Source organism: Fulmarus glacialis, unplaced genomic scaffold, assembly GCF_000690835.1.
Source record: "Fulmarus glacialis isolate BGI_N327 unplaced genomic scaffold, ASM69083v1 scaffold17290, whole genome shotgun sequence".
Classification (NCBI taxonomy): domain Eukaryota; kingdom Metazoa; phylum Chordata; class Aves; order Procellariiformes; family Procellariidae; genus Fulmarus; species Fulmarus glacialis.
This window is the reverse complement of record NW_009185996.1, coordinates 1,736-21,206: the sequence shown is the minus strand read 5'-3', so window position 1 is coordinate 21,206 and position 19,471 is coordinate 1,736. Positions and strand designations below refer to the sequence as shown.

General features: G+C 42.8%; 1 protein-coding gene across 1 annotated transcript; it reads right to left on the bottom strand.

Annotated features, from left to right (window-relative positions):
* Positions 1-10,163: 10,163 nt before the first annotated feature.
* On the bottom strand, positions 10,164-19,185 carry LOC104083151 (coagulation factor X; the record flags this gene model as incomplete). The annotated part of the gene is made up of 7 exons (XM_009586546.1): positions 10,164-10,711; positions 11,522-11,639; positions 12,411-12,661; positions 13,513-13,653; positions 14,746-14,859; positions 17,510-17,534; positions 19,025-19,185. Coding segments are annotated over 7 exons (1,358 nt in total), but the record flags the coding sequence as incomplete, so codon positions are not given.
* Positions 19,186-19,471: the final 286 nt, after the last annotated feature.

The window sequence follows — 19,471 nt, the reverse complement described above, 5'->3', positions numbered from 1 at the left end:
CAGCAGAGCAGAAGGAAAGACAGTTGCTGGTGAAAACAGTTTTTATCACCGAAGTGCCATTCAACAGAGCTTGTCTGACAGAGCCCTCGGTATACGGGACAGTTTCATGGTCAGAAAAGTAAATCTAGCTGCCAGCGCACCTTGTGTTGTTCTTCACCACAAGAAATTATTCAAACCTGCTGGAACATGGGTTTTGCAGTCAAAAGCAGCCTTTAGAGTTACAGATAGGTATCATCTACAGTGGAGGAAAATGGTTTGCAGGGAAACAAGTTGCCTTCAGGGAACCAACTCTTCATGAAAATGAGAGAAAACTCACTTAACAGTTCAAGGAAAACTCCTTGATAGCAGCCTTTTGCAATCGAATTAGATATGCAGGTGTCCTTATCGGGGTGGCTCTCCTAGATCTTTCAAGACATTAACAAAAACTTTGCAAATGCAAAAGGATCAGAACAGTTGAAAAATAAAAACAATTTTCCACTTCTAAAACTTGCCCATTTTGAGCAAGTGGGCAATTGGGTTCAGCATTTTCAAAGTATTTAAAAGTTAAACATTTTCCATTATTGGCATCATTACTTTTGTTTACCTGCTGTTATTAAATCTTTTGTAATTGGGAAACAGAGCAAAGTATTCTATGTTAGGAATTATAAGCTCATGACATTAGGAAAAACTTCTTTACTGAAAGAGTGGTCAGGCCTTGGAACAGGCTGCCCAGGGAAGTGGTTGAGTCACCATCCCTGGAAGTATTTAAAAGACGTGTAGATGAGGCACTTAGGGACACGGTTTAGCGGGCATGGTGGTGTTGGGTTGACGGTTGGGTTCGATGATCTTACAGGTCTTTTCCAACCTTAATGATTCTATGATTCTATGATTCTATGACAGCAATTTAGTATTAAATTACAAAGGACATTATAACAAATATCATCAGACAGAAGAATAGACTAAGATTAATAATTGTTAATGTTCACTTTGAATGCAGGCAAAACTGATAGATTTAAATTCAATGTCAGTAGTTATTCATGTCTTTAGGTTACTATGTTAACTGCAGAAAACCTGCCTTTAGAAGAAAATAGAAAGGCAGGTTGTATTCTTTTTAAATGGAACAGGTGATATTTGAGGGGAAACAAGGGAGATATAACTACAATCACATTATGTCATTACCGCTGAAAGTATAATGAGTCCTTGTGAACTGTATATTGTAAAGGGAGAAGTTTCTTGGGTTCCTATTCGTTTGGATCTGTAGGTGTCTAGCACAAGCTGGAGGCCTTGAAAACAGACACCAATTCTCACCAATGATAAACTGTTCCTTTCTAACAAAATCTCCTAAAGCATGAGAGACCTGTTTCAGCCTGTGAGAGAAGAGAAATCAGAGCCCTGTTGTAATCACCAGTTTCTCATATGGCTTCGTACCTGGGAAACGTACTTTGAAAACCACATCTTCGGCTGGGATGTGGGGTTTGCAGCCCACTCTGAGAACACACCTGCACAGAACAGTTCCGTGCACTATTTTTGCCACCGCACATCACTTACAGTTGCACAATTTGATGTTACTTAAATTATGACCTTTAGCTAAGATCTTATTAACTTTGTCGGCAACACCTCAAGCAAGCCATGTGAAAGACGTGAAAGTTAACATTATTCCTTATGCTACAACGGCACTGCAACACACCAGCATTTCCCAAACACGGTGAAGATGTGATGTGTGTCCCATAAAATGAACTTTAAATGTAGCTTCGTAGCTACAGTAATGCCGGTTTTGTTGTCATTGCCCAGGGCATAGCCAACAGCACAGGAACATACGACTCCTTCATCTTCAGTTTTGCAGAACTGCTCACAGTTCCCGTTGTTGCATGCATTTGGTATGACTGCAAAGGAGACAAATATATAGACAGGTTACAAATTCATGGTGATTTCATAAAAGCAGAAGCAGCTCAAAGTCTTGCTTGCAGACATTAGTCAAACACCCCACCATTTTGGGAAATTCTGTGCAATTCCTGCCAAAGGCCTTAGTAATAACAACAGTCGTGACTATCATTATTTAAAAAATGGTAAGCTAAGCTGTCAACATTAGGTGGACCACTATTATTTTACATCTTATGCTGTGTTTCCCAGCTATAACTGGCAGCTCAGTGAAGGACAAAGGAAGGGATAATCCATATTTGCCAGAACAGCCATTGTACTAAGGCAAAGACGAACATGAGTGTGGGTAAGAGGCTAAAATTAGCAACAACTAAATTGTCAGTAATAAATTAAGTATTGGACTCTTGGTAGACCCTTGAAATATTCCTCTTCCATCTATATATGGCTCATACTACTCACTTTAGCTCAGTCGCTGGCATTGCAAGAATGGCAGAATGGCAAGAGCTCTTCCCAGCACTAACAGTGTGAGAGCAAGGAGAGGTAAACCAGTCCTAACAGATGCTGTCTAACCTGTTCCTATAGATTCACAATGAGATTCCACAGCTCACCCACGCAGGCTAATCCGCTCCTTAACTAGTCTTATAACGTCTAAAAAGTGTTTGCTAATATCTAACCTGAGTGTCCTTCAGTGTGGTGTGATCCCATTACTTCTTGTCCCACCTGTTCATCCTAGTGAAAATGGAGACTTCTTGCTTTTATTACATACTTTACAAATTTCCTTTGTTGTGTACTGTGGGACCGAGGGTGAAATTTTCATAGAATCATAGAATAGTTGGGTTGGAAGGGACCTTTAAAGGTCATCTAGTCCAACCCCCCTGCTGTGGGCAGGGATTTCTTCAACTAGATCAGGTTGCTGAGAGCCCCGTCCAACCTGACCTTGAATGTTTCCAGGGATGGGGCATCTACCACCTCTCTGGGCAAACACCTCACCAATGAGGTGTTTCACCACCCTCATTGTAAAAAATTTCTTCCTTATATCTAGTCTAAATCTACCCTCTTTTATTTTAAAACCATTCCCCCTTGTCCTGTCACAAGAGGCCTTGTTGAAGAGTTTATCCCCATCTTTCTTATAAGCCCCCTTTAAGTAGTAGTAGGCTATTGCAGTACTTAGGCTGCAATAAGGTCTCCCCGAAGCCTTCTCTTCTCCAGGCTGAACAACCCCAACTCTCTCAGCTTTTCTTCACAGGAGAGGTGTTCGATCCCCCTGATCATTTTCGTGGCCCTCCTCTGGACCTGCTCCAACAGGTCCATGTCTTTCTTGTGCTGAGGGCTCCAGAGCTGGACAGAGTACTTGGGGTGGGGTCTCACCAGAGCAGAGTAGAGGGGCAGAATCATCTCCCTTGACCTGCTGGCCACGCTGCTTTTGTTGCAGCCCCGGACATGGTTGGCTTTCTGGGCTGCAAGTGCACATTGCTGGCTCATGTCCAGCTTTTCATCCACCAGTACCCCCGAGTCCTTCTCGGCAGGGCTGCTCTCAACCCCTTCATCCCCCAGCCTGTATTGATACCGGGGGGTGCCCCGACCCAGGTGCAGGACCCTGCACTTGGCCTTGTTGAACCTCATGAGGTTCACACATTTTGGTTTTGTGTTTACTGAATTGCCTCCTATTTATGTTGGACTACTGTTCCAGTTTCACAAGATTGTCTTGAACTCTCATCTCGACTTATGGTAGTCTGGAATGAGCTACTGATGCAGTGAGTAAACACTGTCTTCAGCCTTGCATGTCACTGTGGAAAATACCAAGTATCAGAGGTCCTGAGGCTCACCTGTGTGCAACCCTGCACTCCATATAATCTTTCAACTGACGAGCACAGTTTCCTAACCAGGTGTGCACCAAACCAGTAGTTTCATCCAGACTAGTGTTTCTCTTTCTGTTACAATAAAAGCATCATATAAAATGATGTTAGAAGCCTTCCTTAATGAAGAAACCTGACATGTACTGCATCTTTTGCAGCCACCCAGCCTGTTATCCTGTCCTCGGAGGAGATTGATGTGATGTGATTTGTTCCTGACTTCTGCAACTCAGCAGTTTCTTTCCTCCTTGTTGGACACAAAAAATCTGGTATCTTAAGGAATAAAGATTTTCTTCTCCATTACGAACAGACTATTTTCCTTGGTCTCTCTTCCAATATCCATATACTTAGATCAGCTCTTGATTTTCACATCATCTTACTGTATTTGCTCCTTAGGTTCTCTGGGTTTATGCCAGGATGATTGCAATTCTTTTACACAGGTCCAGATTTTTCTATACTTCCTTCTGGAGGTCAGGTCATGAAGGAGCTCATGTTTTTAATTAATCCTCCTGTCCTTTCTTGACCTCAGGATAGTTTGGACATGTGCCTTAAACAATTTGGGTTTTTGTGGTTTTTTTTAAGAGGTAGCCAAATCTTTCTCTCTTTTAAAAATACATTACTTTTATTCTCTTGTTCTTTTTCTTTACTTCCTTCATGAGCTCTGTTGTTTTAGTTACTTTTATTAATCTTCCATCTTTGTATTGTCAGCCACTTCTAGTCTGTTGGTGAAAATCAAATGCAGATTAGTGCACTCCAAATTGCTTTCTACATGTTTGTAAAAGAAAATTTTCCTTGAAGCATCCTGAAGACTCTCAGGGCACCCCTTGTCCCACTAAGTACCTTTCCCACCTCATCTCTGGCATGTCAAAATCCCCCCTCTTACTCCCAGCTCTTGTAATGTGTGTGACTCAGGTGTTTGTTCATTTATGTCCAACCAGTCCTCTGTAATCACTGAATGACTTTTACAGCAAAATTAAACAACAAGGCATGCATCATGTCTGCAGCATGATTCACACACTTACTTTGTAGAGAAGCATCTCAGGCTCCAACCTCAAAGACAGGTGGGACGCTTCCTCAAGTGGAGATGTGATGTTTGTGTTGAGATTTAGATAAGCACAGTGAGTGACGGTGTGGTGTTCTGGTTCCCCTCTGCACTGTTAAACCTTGGGGGGTTCATCTTGTCACCCAATATCTTATGAATGGATAGTAAGGATTACTTAATTATCACATCTCTTGAGGACATGAAGAATAGCACATCGTTTGTGCTGTCAGTTTGAAAGCCCTGCATACCAACGTATTAATGCTGTATTTTACACTGACACAATTGTTTCAGTCCAAAATGGTATTCCCATAATGACTAAGCCCTGGGTATTATTGCACTGCAGCAGACAAATGGGAGCAATGTGGGTGAGAAAGCAAAGCTACCAGGTTTCCACTCATGTCACCCTGGTCCACAAAGCACAAATAATGGCAAATTATTACCTGTGTGGTTTAGGCAAAGCAGCACAAAGCCAAGTTAAAGCAAAGGCTGTACCTGTCTGCACCATCTGAAGGGAAAGGAGGACAATGGGAAGAAGCCACATTGTCTCGCGATGACCTGCCATTGCCATCCTCTGAGCTCGCTGTGCGTCTCCCACTGGTTTCTCCTCAGGGCTCTGGGGCAGCTGCTAAATGAGAAACACCACAGCGCAAAGATCGTTAACTCACAAGAAAAAACCTCTAGGAGCAAAGCCTGGGCTCAATGTTAGCACAGGACAATGTTAAAACAGAAAAAAGCCACTGTGCCGCAGCAAAGCCACCCTGATAGCTTGCAGGCGCCTTGTGTCGGCAAAGCCCCTCTCTCCTGCATGGGCAGCATGGAGCTGGGTTTGCCAGCGAGGCTGTGACATCTGTGTATTTAAGACTCCTCAGGAAGAGGGGAATCCATAAACCAAGGCAGGTTCTGCCTCAGCAGAGTGGTCGCATGGTTAAACTTAGTTATGCTACTGAAACTCCAGATACCAGACTGCCACTTGGTGATTTTCTCTGCAGGACCATGGTCTGCTGCTATCTCCTTTCTCCCTGGCCGCTGCAGGTGGCTCTACATCTTCATGAAACATGGACAAAACCTCCCTAAAAGAGCTTTACTAGCCAAGCAGCAAGGAGCTAAAGTAAGTGATCTGGCTGTTGTCCATGCCCCAAGGAAGACAGAACAACCAGAGCCAGAGCTTTGTGCCTCCCACAAGCTGGGCAGAAGTAGGAAAGTGTCTCAGAAGTGAGGAGTAGCTCAGGGCACCAAATTTGCAGAGCTCAGTAAGCGTGTTGCAAAGCTCTGGTAGTGCCTCAGGGAGCAAGTAAAGCACAGAGCTAATCAGAACAAGAAAAAACAAGAGGGAAAATTCAAGCTTTTTTCTGGGCTAGGCCTATAAGGTATTGCACAAGGTTTTGGTCTCTTTTATTCCAATCCACTGTAGTTTGAAGTGCTTTAGGTAGGGTGAAACTGATTGTCATGCTGGTAAGTGAAGCCTTTGAATCCTGGTAAGCAGGTACCCTGTACAGATGCAGCAGGCTGGATGGGGCCTCCGGGACACACAGAATCCAGTCTCTGCCACAAGCACCAGGCCAGACCATACTTTCACAAATTCATCAATTTCCACCTTATTCTGGATGGATTGTTTTTTTTTTTTTTCCTTGTTCACACCACTCCATGGGGACAGCTATTGACAGGGCCTTGTGGTCTGGGGCCCTGCTTATAGAATGCAATCCTGTCACATGAGTCATCTACGTCAGGGAGCAGTAAAGAGGAAGGAAAACCTTGCTTGTTATTACTGTGCTAGCGCAGGTCACAAATGCATGACCATAACAGTGACCCTTGGCTCGGCTGGAAGCACAGAAAACAGGGGCTGGCAAGACCTCGAGGATCACCCAGCCCAGCTCACTGAGCCAACAAGGGGTCAAGTTTACCTCTATTATTCTGGGCATGTTGGCCAAGGCTCCAGCAAAGGATCCTTCTAGGAAATTGCTTCTGGTTGGACACCACACCTGCAAAAGTGTGTTTTCCTGCCGTACTGTAGGGTACCATAACGAAGGCCAGGTTGTCCACCTTCATTCCCTCAGGAAGCCCCCATCGTGCTCCACGCCTGACAGCTAGTTACTTCTCCTGCTCTCAAAGACTACCAACACCAGAGACTTCACTGCCCCCCAGACAAAATCTATTAGAGGGCTTTTCTAGTCACAGAGTTACAAGATTTTCCCCGAGAACCTTTCTCTGAGATGTGCTATGTCTTTTTATCTTCACCACCAACATGAAGATCTGGTTAGTCCTTACATCTCCGCAGCAGCCTTTTGCACGCATGAAGGCTACAGCTACGTTTCTCCTCAGGCCTTCTCTATTTTAGTCTAAAGAAGCCTAATTTTTTCAAAGCCCAGTGCCCCATGCACAAGAGTCTCTTGGTCAGATACATCATCTTTGACTAGGACTGAGCAATGCCCTACATTTTTATTCTTCATATTAGTCCTTTCCAAAGCCTCAAAGTGATTGCACTCCTTACTTACCATCCTTCCTTTCTTCCCTTTCTTCTCAGGACTGGCTTTTCCTTGAAGGCTGAGGAAGCCTGAGCACTAAAGGGTAAGTTAGAGCTTCTCCTTCCACCGCCCTTGGTAAATGTCAGCTCTTGCCTAAACCAGCAGTGTTGGCTTGCCACGAGGAGTGCTGGTATTTTAAAATCCACCAGTTTACACAGCAGCTGTGTGCTGTACCTCTTGCCTGGATTTTACAATCTGTTCAAATTGCGCTGTGTGAAATTACCCCAAAACAATTAGTCTACATAAAAAAGTGTGCTTTAATTCTTTCTTTTCTTGCAGGCCCTAGAGTTGCTTATGGGCTTTGGTAGGAAGCCAAGATGCAAGCAGATGTTTCACTCATGTCCTCTCAGCATGGCAGAGACACTGTTACAGAACAAGGAATGCATATAAAGCCCTTGAGCCTTGGGCACTATAGGAGCCATGGCACAGCGACGAAAGGCTCTCTAGGAACCAGTTTCATTTGTAAAAGACAAATAAACTCTGATTGCAAAGCCCAAGGACAAAGTCTCTCATACTCTACAGAATAATGACACTTTTCTTCCAACCACAGTTGTGTTGCACGCAAACATGGACTTTCATCACCCTCTTGCATGCTTATCTGTTAAACCAGCTCTGTGCCTGCTCTCAAGGTGCTACTTGGCTTGACGAGGACCTATGTAGACACCAGCTAGTAGAACTCCGCTACCACCACCATTGCCAGAGGGAGGTCCTCCCCTCAGCCACCTCAACACCTTATATAGTCCAGTTTGAGTTTCCCTTCAGTCCTCAGGCTTCACTGAAGTAGAAGAATGCCCTTAGCACGGGTACGTAAATGGGATTTGGGTAGCACTTAGGCCTGAGGTGATGTTTTACCCTGATGGAGCACAGGGCAGGCTACAAGTGGGGCAAGGGATTCGAACAGGAATGCAGTGGACAGAAGAAGTCAGGGAACAAACGTTGCTGAAAAAACACTGAAGTAAGCCCACTGAGGGTTTATACAGGTGGAGACCATCAAGCTGGGGTAACTGACCCACAGTCTTTCCTGCCCACATTTACTGCTGACTGCAGCAATACCTCGCTGCTGTGCAGAGTTGTATTTCTAGTTTTTCAGCCTGGTTTGCTCACATTACCTGCTATGCAAAACTAGCCCGTACCAGCTCAAACCCTAAGAGAGAAGAGGCAGGTGTCCTGGTGAAGTTCAGTGTCTCTCAGACAACAGGGGAGCATAACATACCGGAGGAGCCTTGGAAAGGCCATCAGGGCAGTTAGGGGCCTAGAGCACGATGTACAATAACAGGCTGAGGGGTCTGGGTTTGTTCAGCCAGGGAGAGCTGGGGGATCCAACTGCAGTCTTCCACTGCCTAAATGGGGATTACAGTGAAGACAGGGCCAACCATTTCCCAGAGGTGCCCATAGAAAGAAGATGAGTCAGCAGTCAGAAGTTGCAACAAGGAAAATTCCAGTTGGACATGAGAAATTCTAGCCATGAGAGTGTTAAAGCACAGGAACAGGTTGCCCAGAGGCTAACAAAACCTCTGCCTCTGAAGTTTTTCAAAACTTGACTGCACCAGACCCTGCACAACCTGCTCTAACTTTGATGTTAGCCCTGCTTTGAGCATGAGGTTGGACCAGATTACTTTCACCTGTTCCTTCCATTGTAAATTTTTCCATGATTTCTGTAACTAGGACTGAAGCTGAGAAGGTTTAAAGAAGAATATATGGAGGAACACTACTCCACATACAAAAAAACATCAGAGTGAGGAGCTTCTGCCTGGAAACGTTACACCACAGATCAGATCATGGTGTGGGAAATCACTGGTTGAGTTTGCCTCTTTCTAAGAAAATTAATATCTTGGCATCTAACTTGCCATTTATGAACCTCTAGGCCAGTGAAAGTCTTTTAATTACCCTCCTCCATTCTCTACCTCCTCATCAGCCTTGACATAAGGTAGGTGAAATGTGTCACACATATTTGTTTAGGGACATTCACTCTTTTTTCACTCTCAAATGAGATTTTGTCTTCGTATATTTGTAAGCTGACTGGAGGGAATTAAAAAAAAAAAACAAACACAAAGAACAAAAAAGAAAGAATGTTTTATTTCAAATGCTGGTGTACATCACTATTGCACCTCACAGAAACAACTAGAACAGTACACATGCAAGGAGCTTTCCCATCCTCAGCCAGACACAATCCAGAACATGATACAGAAAACAGTGAACTTGCATATATTTATTTTTTTTTCTGATGAGCAGAACAGAAGTGTTCAAATTAAAATAAAGTGAAGTACAATCCACATAAAGCAAAACCCTGTTTTAATTAGCTGCTGTTGCCAAAGCAGACAATTTTGTGGAACATGCAGTTATTTAGCATCACATGTTGAATAGTTACTTGTGTCTCAGCTTTTACCAAGCAAGCTTCCCTGCTCCCTTAATCTTCTAAATACATCTCCAGGTAGAAGCTAAACAGCTCTAGTAATAACAAACTCCCTACTGAGCCAGCTGGCTGCAATATGAGGATTAACTGAAGTCCTGTCCTTCCCACTTTCATCATGATTAGTGGACGCTCATATTATGTCCAGGAGCCTCTGGTGGAAGCACTGGGGCAAACAGACAGGAACCAAAATGGCAATATAAAAATAACCAAACAAGCAAACAAAAGACCCCACTGAGCAGCCATTTTGTTTGGGGAAAGCCCCTCATTGTACAAATTCAAAACAACACCAGCAACCAGCAGTCTGCATATACTTGCTTAAAGCCAGGAATAAACCAAAACAAAGCAGCACCATAACTTCAAGCAATCAGCTCTCAAAACAAGTTTATCAGATGTGGCTAAAAAAACCAAAACCGAATAAAGTTTCTATTACAGAAACTGCACCTTGTTAGCTAACAGAAGGATCAAGAGACACACCACTACAAATTTTGTCTCATGGCCATTCTTACCCATCGTAAGAACCTGGACAGTTTGGTATAGACACCATATTTACCTTTCTTCGCACATCCTTCTCCCCAGCTAACAATTCCAGTAACAAAATAAGTATCCTTATATCTGGTTACATGGGGGCCTCCACTGTCTCCTTGACAAGCATCTTTTTGCTCTGTTTCATAACCGGCACAGAACATGTTTTCTGTTATCGCAAGGTCAGTGGACTGCTTGCAAGTGTTCCTATCAACATAGGGGACTTCAAGCACTTTCAGTTTTTTGGATAGTCGTCCACCTTCAAATTCACGCCCGAAGCCACTAACCATCCCAGATTTTTGGTTCATCAGAACTTCATTAGCAAAGTCTGCTTCAGGGAGGCATGCTGCGATAACGTACTCAGAAAACGTTACAGGTTCCTTCAGCTTTATTAAGGCTATGTCATTATCATAAGTCTCGACAATGTATTTAGAGTGAACAAGTATTTTGTCCACGGTATGCATCGTTTCAGAGTGTTCTTTCTTTTCTCTGTCCACTTCACCTGTACAAGATTATTAAAAGGGTCATTAATATGGAGATAGTATAAGAAATTAAGAACAACCTTGATAAAGGAGGAGAGTAGTATACCCGTTCCTAACACTTTGCCCAAGCCTTTATACCATACAAGTAAACTGTAAAACTGTATTGCAGTATTTATTAGCAGCACCTGGATCAGTTCAGTTCTGAGCTTTTGTCTGTGGAGATTTTTGTACCAGTTTACATAAAGGCATAAACCAGTTCAGCTAAACTAATGCAACTTTGGGTGAAAGCTCGTACAGGAGCTTGAGCCTGGCTTATATCAGGGAAGAGAAACTGGTCTGGGTCAAGGCTAAAACAGTGCAAATATAAAGCTGTGTTGATCTAGTATCATGCCTCAGAAGCGAAGCAGTCATAATTTGAGTTTGTTTCTTCTTCCTCTAGTCAACGTGTCATAGCTTTCCCGAGTGTTCCTGCAGAAACAAATCTGTATGCTTCAGACATGCCAGGAATGATAGGCTTTCTGAAGATGCATTACTCTGATGAACACAATGCTAGCCAATGCTTCTAGAACATTTGTTCTTAATCACTTCCAACTAGCTGGCAAAGAAGAAAGGGGTGCACCATTATCACCTTCCACATCAGCTGCCCCTGTTATTACAAAGCAGGATTCCCACAATAACAAGAAATTATAAAAAGCAAAACAACAACAAAAAAGTAACAAACCATAACAAATAAAGTAATATGAATACATTTCGCATGAAATTTACAGCACAGAGGACTAGTCTGCAACAAATGCTCAGACATCACAGGAGTAAAATAAATAACCACTTACCAACAACAACTTTGATTTCTTTAGATTGGTTCATGCAATGAGCTGCAGTAAGTATAAAATTTTCATTCAAAATAGTTCCACCACAAAACTCTTCCCCTTCCTCGTTTAACAGAACAGCCTGTGAAAGAAAAAAGGTAAGTGCAGAATTAAGAAGAGCAGTTTAACGTCAATGAGCTAGAAACAGATAATTGATTTCTCTGCACACTACATGTACTACCCTGTAGGTCTCCCCTAATGTTGCATTCACGCATGCATACGCTACAGACTGTCAACTGTCTTTACGTTTGGCTTCCAAGTTACCTCACTCACAGTACTTAGTAACGTCTTTTAGGAACAAGACACTGACTGACTGAGAAGGCAGAGTGCAGCCCCCAAATCATCCCATCCCTTGGACTTACCACCCCAAAGAATTCCTGTCCAAGTTCTGTTCCCACTTGACCCCCGCTTAGTATCCCGAATACAAGAACCCATTTTGGCTGGTCCAAACTCAAGAGGAAAACTTAGATATGAAAGCGTATTTGTGAAGCAAAGGCATGCTTCATCTGACGTGCTCCCAGGTATACTACCTAAATGGACCGCTATCAGGCAGAACTGGAATATCACCTGCAAAAATGACACTGGTAGGCCAGCATGACTCAAAAGTCCTCTCTGATGACAGGTTAAGCAGCACGATCTAAAACTGCACAGCGCCTTTCATTTTGAAATTTCAGGCTGCAGTTTGCAGAACAGCACATCTAAGTGCCTAGGTTCATGCAGTTCAGCTACCTCCAGCTACGAATGGCATACTACATGGGTAACATTCAGAAGGCAACCAGGTTAAATGAACAATTGCACACTTTCCCTCGGAAACATGTTGTGCCTACATGCAGAGCACAAACACCAGATTTACCTGCCATGGACATTCGCCAAGAAGACACTCATCACCACCTACTATCCTGGTATTGACATATGGAGTCTTGCTACTTGTTTCATTGCCAGGACGGACGGTTGGGCTTTCTGTGGTAGTAACGATGTCCTCCTCCAAACTTGTTCCATTTGCAGGAGGGCCATCTTGATCACTAGTTACATTGCTATTATCAGTGGGTAAAATAACCGACCTTTTTTTCCTTTTCACAAAAACTTTTCCACACGGATACTTTACTGTAAAGACAAGAAAGTTAAAATTAGAGAAGGACAGAAACACCAGCACAAGAAGAAACTCCATCTCACAATAAATCAGTTAATGCAGCTGTCCTGTTTTCAAAACTCTAGCAAAACCTTGGCAGATGTAACAAAGGAGGAAGACCAGATGGTTTGAAAAATGAAAGCCGTTTTGTAGTCCTAAAACTTGTCCATAGGTTCAGTCTCCAGACAGTGTTTTCAAAGTATTTAAAATTTAAAACATCATCTTCAATTGTTTACATTGCTATATTCACGTACTTGCTCTCACTAAAACCATCTTAATTACGAAATTGAGTGAAGTGTTTTATTTTAGGAATAATACGGCTCATGACAGTGATTTATTATTAGTTATAAAGGATATAAAAACCAACATCATAAATATATGGTTGACTTATCCCTCCCCCCAGGTTTGTTGAAATACAACAAAAATGTACAAATGTAAATAGCGTTAATCGTAATTATTTAATGGCATCAGTTACTACTTGATTAGGTTAACTGAAATCTAAAGTTGGAAAGTTTTGGCAAACTGCTATGTCATATGGAGTTTAAGTGTTTAAGTAAACGAGATGTAACTGCAATTGCTTTTCTCCTGTCAACAGCAGAGTTTGCTCAGGTAATTCTGTGAGAGGCACCTTGCAAAGGGTTCCAAATCAGCTAGATTTTGATAAGTCCATCACATCACCTCACACATGGAAGGCTTTGGAAATACAAATCAGTTGGCCTCAGTGTTAAATCTATGTCATGTAGAATACCTATGGTTCAAAAGACATTCTTTAACTGTGAAACAGGTCTCACCACCATTGCTATTAGTTTATTACGTGGCTTCATACCTGATGAAACACAGCGTTTGCCATCCTCTGCTAGAGCATACCCTTTTGCACAGGAACACAAAACATCCTTCTGTACACTTTTTTTGATGCTGCAGAACTGCTCACAGTCACCATTGTTTATTTTGCAGTACTTTGGTATGACTATAAAAGAGATAAGTTTGGAGAAAACCTTTAAATAAACACTGACTTTACAGAAGATCTCGAAGTTCACCAAATTAAACCGCACTCTTTAAACAGGATCCGTATCTCCACCTGTAAAACACCTGAAGCACATTTTAGTAACACCACGAGTGGCTAACTTTAGCTTATGCCTTACAAAACAGTCACATCCACAGCATGAAACATGCTTGCCAAGTCCAACTGGGCCCAGTGGCCATGTCATGGTGAGCTTAAAAAAGAAGAGACAAAATGACAGTGGAAGAATGGATAAAACACTAACAGAGAAGTCCAGATATTAGTACATTCTCACACAATTCCTCCCTCCTGCCTTAAAAAAACTCAACTCCTCATCAGTCCCCTCAGTCTCGTGTCTGAACTTCAGTTCCACACCCTCTTACTCTGGGCTCACTACTCTTACTCCTGGGCTACCGATACACGCTCCAATGACATCATTAGGGCAGTACCTTTATGTCACAGAAGTGAGACTCAGGGAGGATTTATATGCAAAAAATAATTCCTTGCAAGGCTGAAAAAGTCTGCATTGTCTAATGAAATCTGCTTTCTTTGGTTCTTCACTGCTGTGAGCTGAGCAGAGAGGCTGTACTTCTGTAATTGGAGTAAAAGGCTCTTTGATATCCGTTATAAGAATCCTATGCTTCTTAGTTTTATCATCATGTTTGGGGGATTCAAGCTCATGTAAAGAGGCACTATCATAATTAAGAGGGCTTTCTTTGGAGTAAGTGTAACTTCAGAGCATTCACGGTTGGATGGGGCTCTGAGCAACCTGATCTATTTGAAGATGTCCCTGCTCATTGCAGGGCGTTTGGACTAGATAACCTTTAAAGGTCCTTTCCAACCCAGACTATTCTATGATTCTATGATACTAACACTACACAGCTGTAGAGCCACTAGGGCTTTGTGTTTCTGGCACTGTCCTCCAACTCATTGTTGACTGCCATTGTATTTTATGCATTTTTCTATGAGGCAAATAATGCTCGTTAAGAAAGAGTTAACTCTCTATGTTTCAGCTCCCTGGGAAATTCACTGCCACAGTTCTCTAAAGCAGAAACCTACCAAATTCGCAGTTCTTGCCTTGATAACCATCCAAGCATGAGCAAGTGTAGGAACCAATTCCATCTTTACAATGTCCACCATAGTGACAAGGATTTGAGCTGCACTGGTTCCCATCTACAGAAACAAACCAAAAAACAAATTATTATAAGAGCACAAGCATTTTCAGTGAACCCTGAAAGGGTGTTAGTTTCATAAACAATCTTTCATCCTTCCTTTTAAAACGTATGTCCTGTGAGTTGCCACATTCCAGATGGAACAAGGAGTATAAATGCAATCATTCCATATCAGCAATGATTCATATACATACCCTTAGTTTTGCAATCTGCTTTTGGTGGCTACTGTATGACAGCGCATACGCAAATGTTTTTTTGTAGGAAGATAAAGTAGTACTTCACGGTCAGAGTATACACATCATTTACAGTGAAAGCTGTAAAAGCAGACAGGACATTTCCACGTTGCAACTGCTGCCTGAAGATATTAACCTTTTGGCTTTCCCTACAATTTCTGCATAATAACGACAACTCAACTTTTATTTCCTTAAAGGTCATCTCATCCCTTGTGCATGTCTTTTGCCTGCAGTGCTGTTCATTTAAAGAAACAGACACCAACATATTAATCAGAAGATTAAAAAAACCCAACAAAAAATGCTTTAAAAGCCCTGCTAAATCTGCGTGTGCAGGCCAAACTCCTGTTTTGTGCTGCTTACAGTACCAAAATTGTCCCATTGTATCCACTGAGGTATGAGCTTGAGCTTCAAAAAATTAGCTCTTACCTCACGCTCCCCACATCTATGCTGGGATCTCCCACATTTGAGAGGTAGTTCTGCAGCCTTTCTTCCTTTCCGTGACCTGGGCAAAACTGGCTCCAGCCACATGTATCTCACAAACTCAGTTACACATACGACACTGAGGCTGCGCTGCGTTTGGAGACACGTTCCATGCAGCAGCCCTATCTCCCACCCCCACAAAGGTATCTCACTCCCGCACTGATGCTCGCTGCCATGGTCTCTCCCATCTAGTGACCTGCTGTAACAAATGCATTCCCTCATCATATGGCCTTGCTGGGCTCTTCTGCACTGTTTGATAAGAAAAGCAGGATATCTGGAGAAGTGGCACTTGCTTAATAATAATTCGTTGCTTCAGATACACGCTTTTCAAATTTCTGTGTTTTACCACCTGTTCTGCCTCTGTTTGGAGCAGCTGGAAGAATGTCAATGCGCACAGAAGAGACAAGATGCAAGAAGCTGCTCATCCTAAGGATCCAGCTTGCCACCTGCACGGTGGCTCTGGCCTGTGACCTCACCTGCTGCAGCTTTGTCTGTCACAGGGAACATCTGCTGGGCTTTGTGTACTGCCCCCACGCCTCAACGTCCCTTCCGTACCTGCACCGGCCAAAACCAACAGCGCTCCAAATACTGTGTCTGTGTGGTACACCACAGAGGCATTGAAGACTGATGTCCATCCTCAACAGAGGGAAGGCAAGACCACCATTTACCAAAAGAAAGACAGACTCGGGGCCTGCAGCACAGCTCCTGGTTTCTGCCTCCTCTGCAGTGCCAGAGCACTCCATTCTGAGTGGTCTTAGCTAAGCAGCATCCTACTGTTAGTCCTACACTGTAGTTGCCGCTGTGGTAATGAGTTTTGTATCAATATTGCACAAAAGCATTGCAGAATCCCCTACTAAAAAAGGAAGCAAGAATGAATTGTTCTTGTAACTTGGCTGAGGGTAGCTGTGGTTTTCAATACTTCTGAACACCAATAAAGCATTCGTGGACTGTGGTTTAAAATGTATGAAATTGGCATTTCCGCTAAGAGCACTGGCACTGATGTATTGCTGCTTGTATTCTCATGAGAAAATGGTTTGAAATTTTCCACTCCTCTTCACTGCACTGTTCCTTTCAAAGCAGGCTTTGCTTGAAATTTCAGCCTGTAGGTTGCAGAGTTCATCCCCCGCTTAGAGGATTGTGAAAGTCTGCATCTTCTTCACAGCAACTGTCTTCAATTTTCTGCAGACTCCGAAAGACAAAGCTGAGCTGTCTTTGGTCAACATTTTTGAGGTACTCCTCCTAACACGCAAGCTGGACACATACTTTCAGGAGAACACATTACCAAACACTAATACATTAAAAATGTGTCCCTGCGTAGTGATTATAAACACTCGAACCCTAATAAATACAACTCAGACCTTCAGAAAGAAACAGAAAAGACTGACGGGTAGACTAATCTACTGGCACGTCTTCCTTGAATGCCAAACAGTTCTGTAGAAAACACATCCCACAAAATGCTCTGTAATACATGAATCAACAACACTCTGGCATGGAAGATGACACAAAACTGGCAAGCGACTGTGCGATACAGTTTAATAACTTTGTGTTGGCTATGGCATTTAAGTGCCCTCATCTGTGACTCTTTGCATCTTGAATTCCCCGATCCAGGGCTGCCCCTCTGGAGGACAACTGACTGGCAGAGTCATACGCCCAGTTTCTGCTTCTCACTGTCCTTTGCGTGCAAAGGGCCACTATTCTTTTTTTGAGAGGACAAAGACTGGAGGCAGCTGAACCTTGCCTTCAAATGAAGCGACTGGGTTCAAGCAACAGTAAGGCAGTAAATCAGATTCCTTCTTCAAAGGAAACACAAAGTGAGGGTGTCCCACGGTGGAAAGAGAGGAAGCAAGGGAGCAGGAAGTGGTTACTTAAGAGGTGCATCCTTTTTGACCTTGCAATGAGGAAGCTTAATTCGCTAAACAAACACAGAGTGTTTCTTACCTACATAGATGTTCCAGAATTCCTCCTACAGGTAGGTGTAGGAAAAGGGGAATAAAAGGAGACAAAAAGAGTTAGGTGAGAATTACTGAATTCTTCAGAAGAATATTAGAGCTTTCATACAGAGGATACTTGCAGCTAACAATTGTTAAAACAAATATTTAAGTTACAGGCACACACAGTGCCTTGCAGCCTGCTATTAACATTTAATAAATTAAAACCATATGATCCATCTATAGTGCCCAGCTCTACAGAAAAAAGTCTCATGCATTTTTCAGAAATATCTAAAACTCCTTAGAGATTTTCTAATGTGACTCACTCAGCATAAGGCACTTGATTTCTTGCATAACTGTATCTTTCCATCAGTTTTGACTGAATTTACTTGCATTCCTGTAATGCCAAATTCTCAGTCTCCATCCTCCCTGCCGTACCCCCATCAATCAGGACCTCAGAAATCCTGAGATTTAAAAATATTTTGTCCGATTTGTGTTGTTCTTTCCCTCTGCACTGAGGATTCCAGGTATGCTGTCTGTCCAAGACAGTCCTTTTCAATGACATCTGGTCACCAGGCAGAACAGGCTCTGCTGGTTCTGCTGTAGATCAGCCAACCTTCATGCCCTGAATGATGCACCCTGGCGATGCACCCATGACTCCCCACCCCGGTCATCTTAGGGCCACTCCAAGAACACTCTGGCCATCAAGTAATGCTAAAGTGAAATGAATCTGGCCTTAACTCCAGTTCCAGGGCTGTTCTTAACAGCCACATAGCTACAGCTGATGTTCCCAATTCCCCTCCACCACCAAGTCACCTCAAGTTTTCAAATATCACCTTTTCTACTGACCCCAGTCCCCATAGTTGCTCCATCTCTTTAACTCTCCCTTGAGCTTGGGAACAGATCGCATTTCTGTCTAAAGTTAAGCAGCCATCAGGGCAGGGAAGGTGACACAAGAGTGACATATACAAACTTCATTCCACGTGGGCAATTTAACATTAAGGCATGTAAGAACTGTCCACAGCATACATTCTGTCAATTCAGATACTGAAAAGAGAGTCACAAAATGATAAGCACTGCAAAGCTGCTTGAGGTAAGTTCAGCAAAATTCTCCCATGAAGTTCCATGTCAGCATTTGCCTTTTTAACCTTCCCGTGAACTCTCCACCTAAGAACTCTTGAACATAGTCATGACACTCAGCTGTGCCACCCAGATAAGATGAACATATTTCTAACATGGATAGTATCAAATCATTTAAAGGTCAAATACCTCACAATGGCAATTAAACAGATCAGAACAGGTAAAAGAATGGAGGCTTTAACACGGGCTGGCCTTGCAAGAGCTAAATTAACACTGTTATCGTATGTTTATGCCTCAGCAATTCCACAGTCAAACCCACTATTTGTTCTTTATGTTAAATGATTGAGAGCAACTTAAAAGTTCTGATGCCCAGCTCAAAAGACCTTGATACTACTTTGTAAACATGAAATACATAAATCTATTTTTCATATTAGTTCATCCTTACAGTTTTCTCCTGGTCTTCAAAGGCTTCTCTTGCTTCTTCTTTTGAGCAGCGCTCCTCATTGCATTCTCTTTCAATATTCCCTTTCTTCAGTTCTTCCAAAAAAGAGTTAGCACGTTTTGTTCTTTCCAAGAACTTGTCAGCATTTTCTTTCTTTATGAATACTAGACAATAGAGAAAATGATACAGGTGGCAGGTAACATTTGGTGGTGGTAAAGAGTTATTAGAAATAAGTGAAGCAGAAACAAAACCAAAACAGACCCTCTTACCACTCCACCCATCAGCAACATTACCTGTGAGGTCAGTCCTCGCACAGCCTGATACATCTCAGGATGTCTCAGAGCAGTCTCTCTCTGAGAATCAGTGACTCCAGGACAAACCGCAGGCACCCAAAATTCTCTCCTACTGTTTTTAGTCTTGAAAATAAGAACATGCAGGCTGCTGCTGAGG